The sequence below is a fragment of the Astatotilapia calliptera genome, chromosome 3 (genome assembly GCF_900246225.1).
Source record: "Astatotilapia calliptera chromosome 3, fAstCal1.2, whole genome shotgun sequence".
Taxonomy (NCBI): domain Eukaryota; kingdom Metazoa; phylum Chordata; class Actinopteri; order Cichliformes; family Cichlidae; genus Astatotilapia; species Astatotilapia calliptera.
This window is the reverse complement of record NC_039304.1, coordinates 9,989,652-10,012,839: the sequence shown is the minus strand read 5'-3', so window position 1 is coordinate 10,012,839 and position 23,188 is coordinate 9,989,652. Positions and strand designations below refer to the sequence as shown.

General features: G+C 38.6%; 1 protein-coding gene across 1 annotated transcript; it reads left to right on the top strand.

Annotated features, from left to right (window-relative positions):
• Nucleotides 1–4,278: 4,278 nt before the first annotated feature.
• On the top strand, nt 4,279–14,228 carry LOC113012475 (Fc receptor-like protein 5; the record flags this gene model as incomplete). Its single annotated transcript, XM_026152716.1, has 4 exons — nt 4,279–4,549; nt 4,629–4,874; nt 4,961–5,128; nt 14,086–14,228. Coding segments are annotated over 4 exons (828 nt in total), but the record flags the coding sequence as incomplete, so codon positions are not given.
• Nucleotides 14,229–23,188: the final 8,960 nt, after the last annotated feature.

Genomic DNA, 23,188 nt, shown 5'->3' with positions numbered 1-23,188 from the left:
TTTTGCTTTCTCTGTGCACAAGGTAGGCTATGTCAGTTTGAGCTCATACTTCTGTCATAGATCCATAAGCATGGAGGGATCCAAACTTCAAGTGAGTGTTGTGCAGTGAATTGTGCCTACAGTTTTGCAAAGTGTGTGTTACAAAATTGCAAACTGAGTGCAAAGCAGTTTTTGTGCTTTTAGTTTTGCAAACTCAGTGAGTGCTTTTGCTATACGTCTGAATAGTTTTAGAAATTGTGCTACAGGAATCACAGTTTGGGTTTAGGCATTCGGAAAAAACTGTAAACCATGGATTTGATCTTTTCTTCCCTGGTTCCTGTAGACCACAGTGTATTATCGCCATCTACTCCTCTGGAGTGGTGGTGTACGATACTATGAGGCGTTGAGTGCACAAAGTTTAACTTGTCGTGCTTTTATCTGATGAATCAAATCTTATTTATCAAGTTTACATTTTTCATTAACTGAATTTTAACACTAAAAATATTTGCTCAGCTATTTTACACATCACTGATTAAAATAGATGCAATTTTCTGAAACGCTTTAACGGTGGACAAGAAAACAAACTGTTTTAAAATAGGAAGGAAGGCAGAGAGCAGGGTGCATATACTACCATGACTTTGTATCAGAGCAGTGCTGTCAATGACTTGGTTGAATGGATGATCCAGAAATGAAGATCTGATGGGTGATTAAAGGATTCAAATATTGTTACACTTATATGTTAAAAACATGCACTCATGCTGTAACATGTGTCTGTGTGATATATGTAGAAGCTGGTCCAACTGGAAACAGTTATTGAGAAATGATATAAATGAGTGTGTGTGCTTGTCCAGCCAGTGAGGACCTGTGGTTCTGTTTTGCCCCATGCTCGCAGACATTACAGTTGTCTTTATGTTATTGTTGCAAGGCTGTATTTTGCTGAATGTCCGTCCTCAATATCTGCAGAGATGAGTAGGAGGTATAAACACGGTTGGTGATCTCATCGTTCCACTCAAAACAACTCCTCCTTGCCCTTTCTCTCTCCCAGTTAAGATGCTTTTCGTCTGGATGGAAATCTCTGTAACCTGTAAGTGAAGCCCAGTAAATTTTAGCTGCTGTTGCCTCCCATGTCCACATCAACAGCAGCCAAAGATCTCATTATCCCACAGCAGAGACGCAGTGCCTTGGCCTGCATCCTATCCACTTTATCCACATCTAATCTTACTAATGCTATATATACATTTTTAAAGCTGCCCTCTATCTAATTATATTTAAAATCTCATTTACATTTTTCTCAACTTTATTAATGTGCTCTAACCTTTGAATCAAACTATATTCCCAAGAATATATATCTACCCTTTTCCAGCTTTTCTCCAGTGGAAAGTAGTGTAACCCTGGTTTCTAGTTGTGGTAGCGTTCTCTGGTCTATTAAGTGAGGCAAGTGATAATGAATCAACTCCAATTTGTCAAATCATAAGATATTATTACAAAATCAAGTATGCGACAAGAATTCATATTATAAATTTACATCATAATTTATCGACTGACTGAAGAAGTCACTTGGATCAGTGACGAAATGTCCACTGAAAACGCTACATCCAGATGAACAGAACAGAGCACGTTGCTGTTTCTCTTCACTGACCCACAGTCTTTAAATCATGATGTCATTCACATAAAAATAAACGATTTCAGTTTTTGGGCTCGAATGAGGTTTTATAAATGTGAAAATATGTGCTCATTAATCTCAGGGAAGGATTGTGTCTCTGAAGTATTTATATGTATTTTGTCAACTTACATACTAGTTGTATTGTAATCAAATTTGATGAGCCATGTTCTGATACTTTATGTGTTGTGTTTCTGATCTCATGCACTTTATTAAATGAAGTTGTAACAGTAACAGAGTTGTATTATCATCACTAATGGGTGTTACAGTTATGGACATCATTTGGTGGCAAAAAACACGTTTGTTCATAGTTTGCCTCTGTGCACCACCACAAAATATTTGACACTATAATCAAGATGTGACTGATGTGCAAACTTCCAGCTGTAATTTAAGTGTGTTGCATTCAATCAATTAAGACATATTTTTTATAAACAGTTCTCCATTTTCAGAGGCTCAAAGACAATTAGACAAATTAACATTGTTTTAAATATAAGCACAGGTTTTACTCGGTCTAAAGTCCTTTGCCTAAAATGAGCACCTGAAGTCTACCACCCATGCACATCACCAGATGCTGTTTCCATCCTTGTCCTGTTGGGGGAGTGCTGTTGGGTTTGAAATGGCATTTAGCTGATGGCACATTTCAGAGTAACATCCACATTTCACGAACATCAGTTATTTTTCCTTATAATGTTCTATATTACCTCACACTAAATGATTATACATCTTTAACCTTTTAGTGTTAATGCAGGCCTGCAAACTGAACCTTTTGAATATACTGGTACTTTTTGTGCCCCAGTTTCACACAGATGAGCCACTCTGTGGTATCTGTTACTCTCACATTTGTACTCATATCAGTCTGAAACCACAGCCCATTGCTAATATAGCAGTGCTTTACTAGTAAAGCTTCACTGCTTTACTTGGAACTCACAACAGCTTATTTCTTTCCCCACATAAGGCCAAGAAACACACAACATGTCTAAAGAAACAAACACTGAAATCAACATGCTATTAAAGAGGAATTGTTCTGATCACAGTACAAACTTACTGACCATTTTATTAGGTACAAATGTCACTGTTTTTTATGCAAATATGTAATGAGCCAATCACATGGCAACAGCATTACAGTTACAGATATTCTCATTTGATTTAGGTGATTTAAGTAAAGGGGAATGTGGCATTGTTGTTGATGCCAGATGGAAACTTCTGATTTTCTAGGCTTTCCCAAAAAAGCATCTGTTGATGACAGAGGTCAGAGTCCAGTCTGCTTTAAGCTGATAGTAAGGCAACACAAATAGCCACTGATTACAACCAAGGTATGCAGAAGAGCACGGTATGCACAGCACATAGGACGTAACAACAGCAAGAGTGTAGAGCTAATAACAGGAAGCTGAGGCCACAGTTCACACAGGCTCACCAACATCAGAGAACAGAAGATTGTAAAAACATAGTCTGATCTAATGCTTCAGCTTCAGCAACTTTTTACAAACATCTTACATATAGGCAAGAAAAGTATGTGGGGAAGGGGGCGGAGTTTACTGTGTCTCTATGACAAAAAGAGAAAATGAGTCACATGAGTCAAGAGGACAATGGATGACGCGTCTCTACTATTTCTGCTCTGTAAGTGAAGAATGTCTTCCTTTTAAATGTTGAACTTTTTCTGTCTGCTCTGTTAATAAACAATAATGGAGGAGAAGAAAAAAGGCTGAATGGACTGAGCAGCAGGTTAAAGGGGAAATTTTACCCTGTGAACCAGTGAACTTGACAGAGGTTAGTTAGTTATTATATCAGCTTATCTTTAAAGTGGACACACGACTTCATGCTTACTGTTACCGGTCATGTTTCCAAATGTTTCTTATGCATCGGGTACAGTGAGTTCGAAAACATCCAATAATCACTAAAGGAACAGCGTTACAGATTTGGTGTTAGAGATGTGGGAGCAGAAATGTGCACAGTGCTAATAAACTGATGGATTTCTGATTTCCAATATTTAATTTTATTGAGTTCTTGTGAACTTAGCAATAACTAACACAAAGGCACAGAGACACAGTCTTAACACTGGAACCAGAGAAGAACAGACAGGAGGACACAGTGGAGACAGAGAGAGAACCCACTCTACACACAGGAGACGCACAAACATAAAGAAAAAGGAAACTTGAGATGAAATGAGGAACAAAACAGTAACAAACCTTAAGACTAGAACTATAAATATAAACATAGCAACAAGCTAAAAATAATAAATATGAATAGATCTTTTTCTTTTAAAGAGTTCAAAAACACAGTCTGTTATTCTTTTACATTTATGTATGCCTCCCACAAGGATTACTTACTCACATAATTATAAGTGGACAAGAGATCAGAGATAGACGAGATGGGACGAGCCAAATTAATTACAGTCTTTATTATTTTACATGCTAACCTAAGTTTTACTTATCTTTAGTTTTGACTTCAATGCCTTGCAGGATAACAAACCAAGGTCAGTGATTTTCTTTTAAATATGTCAAATATGTGTTAAATTCTTCTTCTTTCATGTTTAGGGTTGGCAGCCCGAACCACATGAGAAGTATTTTAATTCTAATTTAAAGAATGTTGTATCATCATTGCTTTGCACAACCATGACATTTTTATTTTTATTTTTAACCCTCGCAGCTCGTCTGACTGTGAGTCCCAGCAGCTCTCAGATGTTTAAAGATGATTTTGTGTCTCTGAGCTGTGAGGAGGACGACAGCTCTGCTGGATGGACTCTGAGGAGAAACACAAGCAAACAACAGAGGACTCAGTGTGGAGATGGGTTTGGAGAATCAGCTGGTTCTTCCTGCATCATCAGCTATATTGACCCACTGGAAAGTTTAGTTTACTGGTGTGAGTCCAGAGAGGGTCCCATCAGTAACATGGTTAACCTGACAGTCACTGGTAAGCTGAGTGTGTGGAGTTAGTGTTGATGAAGCTGTGTGTAAATGGATGAAATGCTGTAGTTTGTCTCTGTGTTGAGGTGGATCAGTGATCCTGCAGAGTCCTGTCCTCCCTGTGATGGAGGGAGATGACGTCACTCTGCTCTGTAAAACAAAGACCACTCCCTCCAACCTCACAGCCATTTTCTTCAAAGATGGCGTCTTCACTGGGAAAGACTCTACAGGTCACATGACCATCCAGCATGTTTCCAGGTCTGATGAAGGCCTCTACAAGTGTGACATCAGCGGTCATGGAGAGTCTCCATCCAGCTGGATCACTGTCACAGGTGACACACTCACCTGTCTGTGTTTCTGCAGGTTTCAACATTCACAATGTGACGACAACTTAATGACTGTGTTTGCTTTGTTTTAGACAAACACACCACCACACCTCCACCTACATCCACACCTCCACCTGCCTCTTCTGCTGGTTCCTCTCCATTTGTCCCCGTGTTGCTGACAGCTGGAACAGTCTGTGTTGTGTTAGTAGTGATGTTACTGGTTGTTTTGGTGGAACGACATGTTGACAGGAAACTAAAAGGTGAGACTTTCACTCTTTTTGTTGCATGAACGTCTCACGTTAGTATGTTTTTCAATTTTAAACAATATTCAAAGGAAAGATGAAGCTTGGATAAAAGCAGCTCTGTGGAGTTTCTCACAAACAAACATGTCTGTGTAGGTTCTCAGTCATCCAGGTCATCGTAGTCAAAGGAGCTTGCAAAGAAAAGCGTCTGGACTTCTTTAAGTTACTTGAAGACGTTTCACCTCTCATCCGAGAAGCTTCTTCAGTTCTAAGGTCAAATGGTGGAGAGTCCCAGATATAAACCTAGTGGGAGTATCCCCCCACAGAGGGACAAAAGGACCCCCTGATGATCCTCTAATCGCCTGAGCCAAGGTGTGAAACTGGGTGTGGGTCCCAATCAGCCAGAGTTTCGGGTGGGTTCATTGTGAAACCTGGCCCCACCTTATCATGCGAATTCCTGAGATCAGATGGCCCAGGATGTGAGTGGGCGTTAAGGCGTCTGGGAAGGGAACTCAAAACTGGATTATAGATGGCAGAGAGTTGGTGTCGTAAACCCCCGCCTCTGTTCAAAGATGGTCGCTCACAGTGGACATAGATGGCTTCTTTCACTCCTCTTTCAAACCATCTGTCCTCTCTGTCCAAAATGTGAACATTGGCATCCTCGAAAGAGTGTCCTTTATCCTTAAGATGCAGATGGACTGCTGAGTCTTGTCCTGTGGAGGTGGCTCTTCTGTGTTGTGCCATGCGCTTGTGAAGTGGCTGTTTGGTCTCTCCAATGTAGAGGTCTGGGCATTCCTCGCTGCACTGTACAGCATACACCACATTGTTAAGTCTGTGTTTAGGAGTTTTGTCTTTCGGGTGAACCAGTTTTTGTCTGAGCGTGTTGCTGGGTCTGAAATGCACTGGGATGTCATGCTTGGAGAAAACTCTCCTGAGTTTCTCTGATACACCGACTACATAGGGGATGACAATGTTGTTGCGTCTGTCCTTCTTATCGTCCCTCGCTGATGTCTGGTCTTCTTTTCTGTGCCTCTTTGCTGACTTTAAGAACGCCCATTTAGGATAGCCGCACGTTTTGAGTGCTTCCTTTACATGTGTGTGTTCCTTCTTTTTTCCTTCAGGCTTAGAGGGAACATGTTCTGCCCGGTGGTGTAGGGTCCTAATTACTCCAAGTTTGTGTTCCAGAGGGTGATGGGAGTCAAAGAGGAGGTACTGGTCTGTATGTGTGGGCTTCCGGTAAACTTCGATGTTGAGGTTGCCGTTCTCTTCAATGTGCACAGCGCAGTCCAGGAAAGGCAAACAGTTGTCCTTTGTGTCTTCCCTGGTGAACTTGATGTTTTTATCCACAGCGTTAATGTGCGCAGTGAAGGATTCCACTTCTTGTGTCTTGATTTTGACCCAGGTGTCGTCCACATATCTGTACCAGTGGCTGGGTACTCTTCCTTTGAAAGAGCCAAGAGCCTTTCTTTCAGTTCAGTTCAGTTCAGTTCAGTTCAGTTCAGTTCAGTTCAGTTCAGTTCAGTTCAGTTCATTTTTATTTCAAACATTTCAAACATGTGCCTTCACAATCATTACAAAATATCATTCCATTATTTGTTTGAAAAGGAGTAGGCTGAAGTATTTACTTATTTGTCCCTACCCCCTCAAGTTTTACCTCTCATTCATTTAATTTTTTTTGTCTTAAATTAAACAAACAACATATGAAACATATAAACATATGAAGTAAAACAAAACATAACATACATAAATCAAAAACAAGAAATTAGCAAGCCCCACCACAGTATAGTTTCTTTCATATGAAAAATACAGAATGTGTATATTTGCAGATACACAAGTTATGGAAAAACAACAAACCAAAACAAAACAAAAAAACAACCAAAAAAGAACCGCAACACCATTACCAGCAACATTACCATCCTGGGTTAACCCCGTTTTCTTCATTCTTATACTTATTTAAAATTAGGTTTTTATATTTTACTTTAAACTGTTTTATGTTTTGACTGTCTTTTATTTCTTCTGTTAGACTGTTCCATAATTTAACTCCTGCAATTGAGATTGACATAGTTCTTAAAGTTGTTCTAGCACTTTGTATTTTTAAATTCCATTTCCCTCTTAAGTTATACCCACCTTCTCTTTCTATGAACAATTTACAGATTTCTTTGGGAAGCAATTTATTTCTGACTTTATACATTATTTGCGCTGTTTTAAGCTTCACCAAGTCTTGGAATTTAATAGCTTGCATTTTGACAAAGAGTGCATTTGTATGGTCCCTGTACCCTACATTATTTATTAATCTAATGGCCCTTTTCTGTATTATAGTTATTGTTTGTGTGTTACTTTTGTATGTGTTTCCCCAGACCTCTACACAGTAGCTCATATATGGCAGTAGTAAAGCACAGTATAAAATGTGCAGTGCTTTCTGATCCAACATATGCTTTGCTTTTCCCAGGACGGCAATGCCCCGTGCCAATTTCCCCCGAACATAAGTAATGTGTGGCTTCCAACAGAGCTTGTGGTCAATGATCACCCCAAGAAATTTTATTTCATTTACTCTTTCTAAATATACATTGTCAACACATATTTCTACTTCGATGTTTTTCTTTTGGTTTCCAAACAACATAAATTTGGTTTTATCGAGATTCAATGATAATTTATTTATATCAAACCACTTCTTTAATATCGTTAATTCCTGTGTGATCATTTCCAAAACCTGTGGCAATTCCCCACCTGCACACAGTATATTTGTGTCATCTGCAAATGTTACAAACTTTAAAATCTCCGATACTCTGCAGATATCATTTAAGTACATAATAAACATTTTTGGACCCAGTACTGAACCTTGAGGTACTCCACAAGCTATATCCATCAAATTAGATTTATATTCATTTATTTGTACATATTGTTGCCTATTCCCTACATAGCTTTTTAACCATTCCAAAACCACTCCCCTAAACCCGTACTTTTCCAGTTTTTTTAATAGAATTTCATGATTAACAGTATCAAACGCCTTCTTTAGATCTAAGAAAACTCCGAGCGCATACCTCTTATTATCCATACATTCCGTTATCTTTTCCATTAAATCTATCAGTGCCAAAGCTGTTGATCTGTTGTTTCTGAACCCATACTGACTATCTGTCATTAATTCATATTTTTCCACAAAACTGTCAAATCTTTTTATGAAGAGTTTTTCCAGTATCTTAGAGAACTGGGAGAGTATTGACACTGGTCTATAGTTTGTAAAATGATGTCTTTCACCGGTTTTGTAAATGGGAATAACTTTAGCAACTTTCATTTTTTGTGGAAAAACTCCTTTTTGAAACGACAAGTTGAATATATATTTTAATGGTTTTACGATACCATCAATAACTGTCTTTACCGTTACCATATCAATATCATTCCAGTCTGTACTGGTTTTGTTCTTAAGTCCTCTAACCATGTCATAAATCTCTTTCTCTTCCACTGCTCTTAAAAACATTGAGCTACTATTCCTTTCAATATTTTCACCAGTGTCCCTTTCTATTCCATCAACCTTTATTTCTTCTGCCAGTTTTGGCCCTATGTTTACGAAGAATTCATTAAAGCCATTTACTATCTCCTCCATGTTATTAATACTTCTTGTCCCTTCTATAAAGTACCCAGGGTAATCATTATTCCTTGTTTCATTTTTGATTATTCCGTTTAATACATTCCATATATCTCTTGTGTTATCTTTATTGTGTTCTAACCTTTTAATGTAATACTCTCTTTTACAGGATCTCATTATATTAGTTAATTTATTTTTGTAAGTTTTATACTTCATTTCAGTTTCTATTGTTCTCTTTTTTATGAATTCTCGATATAAGGTATTCTTTTTTTTGCTGGCATTTTGTAGTCCTTTTGTCATCCATGGTCTTCCTGCATAGTTGTGTTTCCTATTGATTTCAATTACTGGGCAGTTTTTATCAAGTAATGTGTTAAATGTTCTTAAAAATCCTTCGTAAGCTTTATTAACTTCTGTTTGTTCATATACAATATTCCAATCTTGCTTTAAAAGTTCATTTCTAAGACAATTTAAGGTCTTCTCTGTTCTTATTCTTTTGTAAATAATCTTATGTCCATCGTTGTTCACTTTATAATGGCAATTATACGATGCAAAGACTGGTAAATGGTCACTTATATCATTGATTAACAGCCCACTTTTTATCTTTCCTTCTATTATATTTGTAAATATATTATCTAATAGAGTTGCACAATGAGATGTTATTCTGGTCGGTCTTGTTATCAGTGGAAATAAACCCATGCTGTACATGGAATCAATAAATTCTTCTGTACTCTTATTATGATTTGGATTCAATAAGTCAATATTAAAGTCCCCACAAATAAACATTCTTTTCTGATTTATATTTGTAAATAAGTCCTCCATATTATCCTTAAATATCTCAATCTTAGATCCTGGTGTTCTATATATACAACTGACAATTAGGTTTTTCCTTTTTTCTATAATTATTTCCACTGATAAACATTCCATCACTCCATCAATAACAGTTGTCATTCTTCCCATTCTTTTGTACTTTAGGTTTTTATCAATGTAAAGTGCCACCCCACCTCCTTTCTTGTTGATCCTGTCTACATGAAGGAATTCATATCCATTTATTTTAAAGTCTTCTTCTTTTCCAGGAGTTATCCAGGTCTCCGATATGGCTATCACATTGAATGGCTGTTCAAACTGTGTTATGTAGTCTTTGATGGATTGAAAGTTTGCATATAAGCTTCGACTATTAAAGTGAACCATTGTTATACCCTGTTCTACCTTGAATTCCTTTTTAAGTTGCTCATTTGTATAATAATTGCATTCATTTGTCTTATTGTTAAAGAAATTACAATCAGGATCTATGTTGCTGTCATACATCAATGTCTTATTTTCAATATGAGTTGTTAGTTGAAAATTGTCAGACATCTGCGTTGGTTGTGCACTTGGACGGTCACATCATATTTAGCACTGCTTTGCATTTATCGGTTATATTTTTCTAGTTCCGTCATCTCTTTGATGACTAGAACCTTAGCCTGCTCTGGTGTTCCATTTAACTTAATGAATATTTTACAGTCTGACGTCCAAGTTGACTGTATTTTCTTCTGTTTTCTTAATATTCTTGCTTGTCTTGCAATGTCTGCATTTTTCTTGATTAGGTGTTCATTTAAATAAACATTTGTACCTTTTAGCTTTCTTCCTTGCTTGAGCAGTTCTTTTTTCTGTTTTCTATTAACAAAACGAATGATAATGGCAGGTATTTGATTTTTTCTCGGAAGAGGATGGCATCCCTCAATATTTTTACTGTCCATTTCTATACCTTTGCTTTTAAAGAAGGCCATTACCTGCTCTTCCAAAGAGCGTAGCTCTTGCTCGGGTGGCTCCCCTCTCTCTGCTGCTGCTACCCGTGCGTATGTCTGATGCTTGGTTTCCAGTCCTGTCACTATCACATCATTTACTCTTGAATATTGTTCCAGATCTGACACCCGTCCTTCCAGTTTGTTCCACTTCCTCCATGTAAAGGTTGGCTACAATAGGTGACACGGGGGAGCCCATGGCACAGCCATGTTTTTGTCTGTAAAAGCCTTCGTTGTATTTGAAATATGTAGTGGTGAGGCAGAGGTCTAACAGGGTGCAAATCTGATCGGGTGTGAAGTTGGTCCTGTCCTCCAAGGAGCTGTCTTCTTGTAGTCGTTTTCTGACAGTCTCCATGGCCTCCGTGGTGGGTATGCAAGTGAAGAGAGAGACTACATCAAACAAACCAAAGTTTCCATTTGCATCAAGTATTTCTCAAGCAGAAATTTGTCCTTTATTAATAATGTTGAACATCCTGAATGTAGTCTGTCCATCCATTCTCTTCTGCGTGTCCAGTTTAAGGAAGCAGGGTGTCTGCAGGTGTCTGCAAGAGGAGGCCCAAAACAGCAATGAGACAAAATAAAGGTCTGTATGAGGATGTTAGGGGTGAACAGTTATCAAACACTCAGGTGAAGAAATGACACTCAGACAGTTCAACAGTTAACGTGCACGGGTGAGAGCTCAACAAGACTCACACACCCCACACTCATTTTGCATCTTTATTTATACACTCAGTATAGTGATGTCACATGGCAAAGCAAAGATAAAACAGGAACTTAGCTGCACGCTCTTCACTCGTGGGGAGAGAACATGCAGTTGCTGGAACTTAATCTAACAATAACAGCTGGTTTTCACAACTCATTGTGGTGTTGTGATGTGACTGTTCAGAGAGTTCATGATAGAAAGACGTTTGCATAAGCAGAAATATTAAACACTTATCAGTATATCACTCAGTTGCATTTCTTTCCGGTCTCAAAATATCTAAATGAAGTGTCAACATCAAAATGAACACTTTGTTCTGCAACACTTTGTTCTGCAAAACACAAGCATGATGATGAGTACATTTTGATACATTCTTACAGTGTATAAAATATGAACACTTTTATAAGCACAAAATAACTTTTTCCTTAACAGAGGAAGTAACAGACTGCAAAGCATTCTGGTTGTTCTTCTAATTGGCAATAACCATCACAGACCTGCTTTCATGGTTACAGACCACAAGGTTTAAAACTTTCCACTGCAAAGAAGACTATCTTTACTTCACCTCACACTAACGTGCAGTTTAAACAGTTCACTGTGCTGAGTGAGTTCTTCCTCCCACAGTCTAAAGACATGATAGGTGTTAACTAATGATTTCAAATTGGATAGATTGTTAAGTTGTGTTTCCTAGTCCTGTGACAGACTGGAATCCTGTCTGGTGTGCAACCTGCCTTTCATGCTATCCCAGAGAGGATAAGCTCCAGCCCTCCTGCTTTTTTAAACCATTTTTAAAAGCTTAGTCAAAGACCTACAGTATATATAGATCACTAAGTAGTTGTTCTGTGTTTGCAGTATCTGTTAGCAGTGAGTGCTGTTCTTTGTGCTCCAAACATGTATTTCACCCTGTGTATAACAAAGACTAACAGCTCTGTGGTCGTCCACTTTCCTTTTATTGATGAAAACTCGTCAGCTCCTCAGGGATGTTAATACACACACACACACACACACACACACACACACACACACACACACACACACACACACACACACACACACACACACACACACACACACACAGAGAGTATTAAGACTGTATTAAATTATTTAAAAGTTCTGGACAAAAACTGCATCTGCTCACTTCTTTTTATTACTCAAAAATACTTCATTACGAGTTCACTTGAGGAGATGTAATAATTTCTTGAGTTTCTGACATCCTGTTGCATTTTTCTGTGGTTTCAGGGGGTTTCATGAAAGCAGGTCTGTAGTCATCAGTTCAAATACAGCCTTGTGATTCAGCTCTATCTTCATGTTTTGTAGCAGTAATCTTGTGAAAGTATATGCTCAGTATACAATCAGTCCTAAAAACTCCCTGAAAAGCCTTCAGTTAATCCAAAATGCTGCAGCAAGAGTCCTGACAGGGACTAGAAAGAGAGCATATTTCTCCATCTTTCAGGCCCCTCTTTTGTGGAACCAGCTTCCAGTTTGGATTCGGGAGACAGACACTATCTCTACTTTTAATATCAGGCTTAAAACTTTCCGTTTTGCTAAAGCATATAGTTAGGGCTGGACCAGGTGACCCTAAATCCTGCCTTAGTTTTGCTGCAATAGGTGTATGCTGCTGGGGGATTACCATGACGCAATCAGTATTACTTCTTCAGTCACCTTTCTCACTCACTATGTGTTCATACACCTCTCTGGATTTAATTATTATTAACCTCTGGCTCTCTTCCATGTGTCTTTTGTCCTGTCTTCATCCACACATCCCTAACCAGTCACAGCAGATGGTTGCTCCCACCTGAGCCTGGTTCCAGATGATTTCTTCCTGTTAAAAAGTGCGTTTTTCATTCCCACTGTTGCCAAGTGTTTGCTTGTACAGGGGTCATTTTACAGGGTTTTACAATAGAAAGAACCTTTAGGCAACAGCTGTTATGATTGATGTGAAAATAAAACTAAATTATAATGACAAAAATAACCCTTCACACTGCATGCTTGAATCTAGGAAACAATGGTTTAAAAGAACCCCACATGGCAGGTTTAGCTGTTTCTCTCCCTCCTATTTTTCCATGCCACTGGCTTTTTACTGCTTTTTCATTTTTCTGTCTTCTGATGTGTGGCTGTGTTTACTGTTCAAAGCCTGACCTTGTCATGGTGTGCTGTGTGGCAGGCAAATGCAGGACTCACTGAACACAGAGGGATGAACTGAAAGCGGCAGCTTTATTGCATCATCAGAAATAACTTCACAAACAAACCAAAACCTTAAAAATGGCAAATAGAAAGTAAACTTTATAATGAAAACAAGAAACTGGGTGACATGAATGAGAGAAACTAACCAGACTTAGAGCAAAACTAACCTTCAGCAATTCAGAGGGAAAACCATTTAGCGTAATGCAGGTACGACACAACACTGACAGATCCATGTTTTTTCACTTCCTGTTTCCTGTGTAAGCTCGTCTAATGTGTCGTGAGCCACATTATTTTCAGCTGTGTGCTCACCGGTCTCTCATTATCATCCTCATCAATCTTCTGTTTCCACTCCTTCACAGTCGTGTCATTGATGTTGTCACTGTTGTCGTTTCCGCCTGTGTTCAGTTGTTCAGCTGTTCAGCCAGCCATTCAGTCTTCCAGTCAGTTAGTCAGTCCTGTCGTTCCTGCTCTGTTCTTTCACTCGCTCCAATAAATCCTCATCATTCTGCACCATGAGTCCTGCGTTTGGGTCATCTCTTCCTCGCCCGCACACAACAACCTGACAGCTGGACCTGATCAGTTTTCTATCATGTCCCATTTGAGTCCTGCACAAAAAGGTGGAGCATAATTAATCTGAATGATTTTTATGTCATCGTTAATGTAACAGCAGCAGTATCTATAGGACTGTACTCCCTGGACTGATGCTCGCTTTATGTGTTTTCTTGTGCAGAGAGTGATGCAGCTGCAGTCGACTCAGCAGTGAGAACAGAAGATGTCACTCATGGACAAATCGACATCAAAGAGAAGCAAGAAGAGGCAAAAATGTACAACTGCTCTTCTTTGTCTCCATCATGGTTCAAGATGAATTTTTAAAAAAAATAAGGGTGTGTGAGCAGACTTCTATACTTTACTGAGATTTTTTATGTATACTGTCAGTGATTCCTGAGATTAGGGACAAAACAGGTTTTCATTTTCTAAAATATATTTTTTGATATTTCAAAAACATATTTACATATAATTGTTACACAAAGTCTCACCATGTCTTGGTACAATCTCCCAGGTGTAACATTTTTTAATAATTTATGTTTTTGCTGGAGAAGTGCAAGGTTTTTGTCAACACCGTCAGACACAAAGAAATGCAAAAATATATATTTTAAATTAAGTTGTTTCAGCTATTTTGACTATTAGCAGCTTCTCTATTCTATTGTTTATGCACATATGTTTTCAAAGTAATTATACCACATTTAAAAGTAAGATTGTTTTGGCTTTTTATTATTAGAGTTACAGTCATACATATTTTCAGAAGCTTGTATTTAATCTGTATAAGAAACAGTCATATCAAGCAGCATGCAAATTACACATTTATTGAGAAAATTACGTATTTTTATTGGAAGATCATGAGGGAGGAAACTATATGGTTCTCCAAAAGAGAAAAATAACCAAAAACTCCATTTTATGGAGTTGACAAGGTGCTGACGGTGGTGACACTCTAGTAGAAAACAAGATATTATTTCTTTCAAAATGAAAATTTAACCTTAGCAACCTTTGTAATATCACAAGACACATAATAACAATTCTGTTTTTGCACATGTCAAGTTCTACATCTTAATAGTTCACCAGCCTACTACTCCTTGATTCCTAAAGTTCTCTGTGGTTGTGTGTTTAGACCCTGCTGTACTTTCTCTCCTTTTGTCTCTGTGCTTTTTCTCTTTCTTTCAGATCACTGGTGTTCTTTATTTTTCCCTCTTTCACTCTATTTCTCCATCTTTCCTTTATGAGAAACTCTTTCTTCAACTCAGGCTGGCTGTTAATTTTTTCTCTCCTTTTTTGATCATCCCTGTTCCCTCTCTTTCGTTCCTCTACTGACAGGTTTCCCTTTGCTATTCTAGCCTGAAATGTACCATTTTTTTAATTACTATATTTTTTCTGAACCTTGTGCTTTTTCACAGATTAAGGATGAATATTCACAACACAATTATGCATTCAGCAATAGAAATGCTATCTGGTCTTTAAGTCTGATGTCATTAGCCATTTCCAGGTCCAACCTGGGCTGCAGATCCCAAAGTCAAAGGAACTCTGCGGCATCACTGAGAGTTACAACCTGTCTAAATTCAGATGTAATAGAACAAGATAAAAAGCATTAAAACATTTTAACAGCACAACAGGCTTAATCCAAATCCAACGAACAGAGGCTAACCTGGGTTGGTAGCTGCCCACTGCATCACTGAGTGAATGGGTTAAATGCAGAGGACTAAGCATTTTCCTACAGGATTAATAATGTATACATAAACAATGAGATTCAAGATAAGGCAAATTTGATAATATTTGACACATCTGTGAAGCAGAAATATCAGTAAAATACACAGGAAGTAATATGTCTGAAATATTAATAAAAAATGACTTAACATAAATGGTGAATAGCACACTTTTGTGACATTTGTCAACACCATTAGAAAAAGGGTGAACACCCTCAGACAAAAATCCTGATGGTGTTGACATCTGATGGTGTTGACAAAATACCCGACTTTCTCTCATAACACATGTTTTTCTGACAAAAGCCATCTTGTTTTTCATCATTTGCTTATGGCCTCTACAATCTACCTAAATTAAGCTCTTATTACAAAAAAAATAATTAAATCTTGGTTTACATCGACTTTGGTGTTGATGCACTATGGTTGTGACACAGAGTTTTATCAGAAAGGTGTGCAATAAATGAAATAAAAACAAACAAATTATCACAGCAGTGACCTCATGGCATGTGTATCAAACAGGAAGTGGTAAAGGGGTCCTCAGAGTGTTAGCTGCCCACAATAATTCCTGATTTTTTTGTACTTTTGAAAAAATCTGACGGTGTTGACAAAAACTCTGGACACGATTTTAATCACTTAAAAAATATTTAAAAATAAATTTTCAATTGCATATTTTGATATTATATAAGGTATTGACTTAAATACTTAGTGACGAGAGCCATGATGTTTAATTTTACATTACTTTTAATTTTTTTTCTGTATTTTAATATTATCACACCTGCTTCTGGACAATGGACTTTTAAGGTACTGGTAATGTATTGTACCATTTAAAATAAATATATATTTATAAAAAATGCAAAATCATAGTTTTGTTGTATAAACATTGCCTTGGTTTGTCTTTTAGGCAGTTGGGTTAACACTTGTATGCATATTTTTAACCACAAAATTGGGTTTTATCTGCCGGACATGTTTTGTCCCTTATATCAAGAATCACTGCTGTGGCTAAACTGTGTTTAAAAAAGAGAAAAAAGAAAAAAATCTGCAGATGTTATGTGATCTGAAACTTTTTACATATTATCCATCTTACCATCCGTTTTTATTCCAGTTGTGCAATTCAGGGTTGGGGAATAAAAATGCAATAATGTGAGTTTTCTTGCTAGAGCGTGTCAGGAGCATTTAGGATCGCTTGGAGGTGAAAGAGGTGATTTATTTAAGCCGGTAAACAGGAGAGTAATTTTTGTATGATGACTAATATTCATGCACAATCTTCTCTAGTTTGGATGAGGGGACTACACACACACAGATCAGCTATGTCCCTCTGATGATCAAGATTAAACTGCAGCCTGGTGCTGCCATCTACTGACACTTAATGGCAACAACAAGCCCTCCAACACTGAAAGATCATCTGAAAGCATCTAGTACTTTCAGATTACATAGTACAAACTAACTTTATATATTTATTTTTAGAAATGAAATACTTATATCTCCACTTTTAAAGTGTAGTTTACACAATTATTATCATTAACTTCAAATTTCATTTTCTGCATACTTTTAATTGTGATGCTTTCAGTAACAATGTAATGATGTTATGACCTCATCGGTGCCCAGAAAGCGGAGATGGTGAGATTTAAATAAATGCACATTTATGAAGAATCAACATGCAACGTGTGATAAAAGAGTAACTGTTCTAATCACAGTACAAACCTACTGGCCATTTTATTATGTACACATGTCCCACTGTTTGTTAATGCAAATATGTGAGGAGCCAATCACATCACAGCAGCTCAGTGCATTTAAACATGTAACAGTGTAACAATGTCTCAATCTATATTCCACACACACACACACACACACACACACACACACACACACACACACACACACACACACACACACGTTACAGTTATTTTGTGTGTCAGACTCTAACAGAATTAATATTTTATTTAATATTTCACTGCTAATTACTGGCCAATCACATTAGTTGGTCATATATAAGTAGTAGGTGCTGTCTGAGCATGTTGCAGCCTCCGGTCACCTGACTTCCCTAGCTGTCACATAAGCCTCCCCTCCGTGCATTAGGTTATAGCTGGAGAATCTCCTGATGCTGCTTGTCTGAGCTACTTTACAGAAGTGCTGCTGCTTTCTTTACTTCATGTGAGTTCGCGGGAAGCGAAGGAAACTTTTTGCGGAGATTCTGTCATGTGTAACATGAAGACATGATCTGACAAAAGCTGAGAGGTCTCTAAGGCTGAAGGAAGCTTAGGGAGAGAAACAAAATACACAGCCTTGGAAAAACAGTTTGCAATAGTTAGTATGGTGACTTTACCTGGAGGCTAGTAAGGAAATCTACCATGATGTAGGACCGCAGCTGTCTGGACCAGTAAACCAGCAGGTGGTGAGCTCAATGACTTGGTCTGGGCACAGACTGAACAGGCAGAAACATACTGATGGACTTCACAAATGAGGGTTGGCCATCAAAACATCCTCTGGAGGAAGGGGCTGCTCTGATTGTAACCTGGGATACAGTTTGGTGTGTAAATGGTAAATGGACCAGTTCTTATTGTACTCTGAGTACTCGAATTTGCCTCTTTCACCCAAGCATATTTTCTCTAGGTTCTTTCTCCATGTAAGAGATTCCTATCTAACATTCATACTCTGATGGAGCGGACGGGGATCAAACCACCAACCTCCAGGTTAGTAGGTGACGGGCTCTACCACCTACCACCATCGTACAGGTTCAAAATCAGGAAATCAAAAACAATTCACCTCTGAAAGACGAAGAACACACATTCATTTATTTCCTGGTTTATTCTGGTTCCAGGATTTGAATCCACCTGCTGTTTGGACCCTTTCTCTGATGAGTCTGCATGTTCTCTCCGTGTCTGTGGGGGTTCTCACTGGGTAGTTTCTCAGGGTTTCTTCAAACAGACCAAAGACCTGCATGGAGTTTGATTACAGTTTTTTACAATCGCTAACAAGCGCCTACCCATACTTCAGATACTTTTTCTAAACTCTTAACACAGACCCACACCTACAAAACACAATTGGCCAAATGGATAATATCCTTCCCAAAAATACACTTTGTTAAATATATACTAACTCCTCATTTCAAAATTAGAACACATCTTTCTCTGCACACACTAACTGTACAAAAACACTATAAATCTGACTCAAAATGAAATTAGTCTGTCAAAGAATAACACTTGTTTTCACTTCACAAGGTACATGCAGTCAATCAAAGTACACCAGGTTTCAAAATACTGGCTATTATTGACATTACAAAAACTGCATAGACTTTTATGTTTCAGTTTCACAGGTATTTGCATGCGAAACATGCAATCCACCATACTGACACCAGAAATGTCTTGGTTGGTAACTGTATGTCCACATGTACAGTAATGTTCACATTCAAAAGCATTCCAGTAAAAAGCAAACAAGTTTTTGTTTCTTTACTGTTTACCACAGGAGGTACAGTAGAAACACGGTATGATAGGACAGAGAAAGTTTTACAGTATTGCTTACAGTGAACAAAATATCCATGAAACACACAAGAGCATTCTGAACAAATAAACAACAGCAAAAAGCCAAGATAAAAAGGGGGGGAGGGGGGCTAAAAAAAAGGCAAAAAAGTTGCATCTAATCTCTGCGATCTTCAGGGTTAGGCCACATGTTTTCATCAACATCACATCTGATGTCAGCCAAGTCGATGCACCTGGGATAAAACCGCCTGGTATGTCGGATCCACCCTTGGCAATCGTCAACTGTGATGTCCCTGGAGCCAGCATCCATGGCTTCGAGGAGGGACATCTGGTCATGTGGCTGATGGTCATAAACCTTCCACCTCCACGCAGAAAAGAACTCCTCTATGGGGTTGAGGAAAGGTGAATAGGGTGGAAGGAAGAGACTCACCAGTCTTGGGTGGACTTCAAACCATGTTGTTATTGCTTGCGAGTGATGGAAAGCCACATTGTCCCAGGTAATTACAAAGGTCCTCATGTTTTCACCCTCCTGACCCTGCTCTGGAACCAGGCGCTGGTGGAGATCATTGAGAAAGGCAAGCAAGCGCTCTGTATTATAGGGTCCAACCTGACATCTGTGAAGGAGTAATCCTGCATTTGCAATTGCTGCACACATGGTAATGTTTGCCCCTCTCTGTCCTGGCACATCAACTGTGGCCCTTTTTCCAATTACATTTCGTCCACGTCGACGCCTTTTGGCCAGATTGAATCCTGCCTCATCGATGTCTATGAATTCATGAGGGGCCTGGTTGGCCTCCAATTCCATAACTCTCTGAAACAAAGTTTATGTAAGTCATGTTAGTACTGTATACCATACTGTACTGTAACCTAGTATTGTGTAGGTTACCTACTTGCAAAGTGCAAAGCTTATAGAACTGGACATTGGATCGAATATACACTATACCTGGACATATTGTCGTCGTAGCTCCTTGACCCTCTCACTGTTCCTCTCAAAGGGAACAGTGTAGAGCTGCTTCATCCGCACTCTGTGTTTGGACAATGTCCGCGTAATGGTTGTGAGGCTGATTCTATCGATATTGTCAAATATCTCATGGTCCGCCACAATTCTGGTTTGTATTTCACGCAGTTTTATTGCATTATTTGCAGTAACCATTTCCACAATGGCAAGCTCCTGATCATTACTGAGGAGCTTTCCTCTTCCCCCAGAGGGTGGAAGACGTTGCATTCTTTAGAAAGACAAAAAATTCAACATATGCATTACTGTATGACCATATTGACATGTCAAGTGAGAATAGGAACAATCCATGTAAAATGCAATACTTACCTGTTGGTTTGTTGAAAGGTGCGTATAATGGAGGCAACTGTTGACCGCCTCAAATTGGGCTGCACTCTTTCACCAGCCTCTCTTAGTGAAAGACCATGGTTGATTACATGGTCAATGATAGTGGCACGAATTTCATCACTGACTACTGTTCTTGCAGCCCTTGGAATGCCACCACCACGCATTCTTACACCTCTACCTTGCCCTCTCCTTGGGCCTGCTCTTCTCTCTGGGCCCCTTGTTCTTACTCCTCCTCGACCAGACATTACAGTGTTTGTCTTTTTTTTGTTTCCATAAACATCACTCCTCAAGGTCTTGCCTTATGAACCCCACTGAGTCTAAGCCAGAATGGAAGAAGCTGTCGTTGGCCCAATTTACCCAACATAAATCAGCTGTGTGTCAATTATTCAATTGTTTGTTTGTTTACAGCTGAGATATATTTTTGATATTGATATTGTTTTTGTACTGATATCATTGCAGGGGCAGAGGTTTTTATACTGTATCTACGGTTTGGAATATTGTTTTTGCTATTGTGGGATGTTGTGTGTTAACATTCGTAGATACTACAAGAACAGTCCATAGTTTTGTTGGGAGGTATAGCTTGTCTGTTAAGAAAATGTAAGCATTGTGGAAATGTGTTCACTGACTGCATATTGGGTGAACACGACATGAAATGTGTGAATGGTATGGCCACAACAGACCGATCCTGTGCTAATTGTGTTTAGAGTTTTGCAAATGTGACAACTGTTTGGACAAACGCTTGTTAGCGACTGGAAAAAACTGTAATTGGTGATACTAAACTGGCCCTGGAGGGTGAAGATTGTTGGGTTTCTTTTTTAAATAAAAAAATAAATACTGCTGTGTTTGATACGGTGTTTCCGTATCAAACAGTACACACAAGCCATCATCTACTAAGCACACAATGCGCCAACTGCACACTGATGGTATGAATACAAAACACATCTGGCTTTTGCTTTCTCTGTGCACAAGGTAGGCTATGTCAGTTTGAGCTCATACTTCTGTCATAGATCCATAAGCATAGAGGGATCCAAACTTCAAGTACTGGTGTTTATTCAAACACATCAAAACAAACACAAGTGTTTATTTCCAAGTATAGGATTATTTGCAATCGCTATAATGACTATATGGGTTACTTGGTCTGCAGTGAACATGCTTCCTCTGCCCCAGCATCTGGTCATCTAGCAATTCTGTAAAGTAACAATTTCAGTATTTTTACATCAATGGTATTGGTGTGTTTCTCATTGGCATATGGCAGTGCTACAAATCTTTGTGCGAAGTGACTGTACTAACCGATTCTCATTTCAAGATGTCCCTATGGTGCTTGCTACAGTGTAGCGGCTCGAGTTAGGGTGGACCTGTTGGCCAGCTACCCTCAGGGTCATTCCACGGTTGATTACATGGTCCACTATTGTAGCTCTGATGTCATCAGCAATTCTATTTCTTACTCTTCCTACCCTTCCTCTCCCCCCTCCTCATCTTCCTCTCCTCCCTCCTCATCTTCCTCTTGCTCCTCCTTGTCCTTGTCGTCCTCTTCATCCTACTTCTTCACCTCCACGTCCTCTTCCTCGGCTTCCTCTACTTCTCACTCTTTCTGCTCCCTCCATTGTACTCCGCACACACAGCTTACCTGTATTATAGTGCTTAGGCTGATTGCAAAGTGAACTGATTATCTAAAAAAGTTTTCACATGTGAAAGTGTGCCAGACAGTTGGCAAATTAGTGTTAATGATAGCCATACATGTGTATACTTTTGCTAGGAGTGTGTTGGAAATTTGGTAATTGAGTGTTGTGCAGTGAATTGTGCCTACAGTTTTGCAAAGTGTGTGTTACAAAATTGCAAACTGAGTGCAAAGCAGTTTTTGTGCTTTTAGTTTTGCAGACTCAGTGAGTGGTTTTGCTATAAGTCTGAATAGTTTTGGAGATTGTGCTACAGGAATCACAGTTAGGGTTTAAGCATTCAGACAAAACTGTAATCTAGCTGTGTTCGCTGTTGCAAGAGAACTAAAATGTTTTGATAATTGGGTGACAGGTTTTTTTATTTGTGTGTAGAGTTTTGCAAAATTAGCCAATAGTTACAAAAAATGTGCAGCGTTACAGTTTTGTCTGAATGCTTAAACCCTAACTGTGATTCCTGTAGCACAATTTCTAAAACTATTCAGACTTATAGCAAAACCACTCACTGAGTTTGCAAAACTAAAAGCACAAAAACTGCTTTGCACTCAGTTTGCAATTTCGTAACACACACTTTGCAAAACTGTAGGCACAATTCACTGCACAACACTCAATTTCCAAATTTCCAACACACTCCTAGCAAAAGTATACACATGTATGGCTATCATTAACACTAATTTGCCAACTGTCTGGCACACTTTCACATGTGAAAACTTCTTTAGATAATTAGTTCACTTTGCAATCAGCCTAAGCACTATAATACAGGTAAGCTGTGTGTGCGGAGTACAATGGAGGGAGCAGAAAGAGTGAGAAGTAGAGGAGGCCGAGGAAGAGGACGTGGAGGTGAAGAAGTAGGATGAAGAGGACGACAAGGACAAGGAGGAGCAAGAGGAAGACGAGGAGGGGGCAGAGGAAGACGAGGAGGGGGCAGAGGAAGCATGTTCACTGCAGACCAAGTAACCCATATAGTCATTATGGCGATTGCAAATAATCCTATACTTGGAAATAAACACTTGTGTTTGTTTTGATGTGTTTGAATAAACACCAGTACTTGAAGTTTGGATCCCTCTATGCTATGACAGAAGTATGAGCT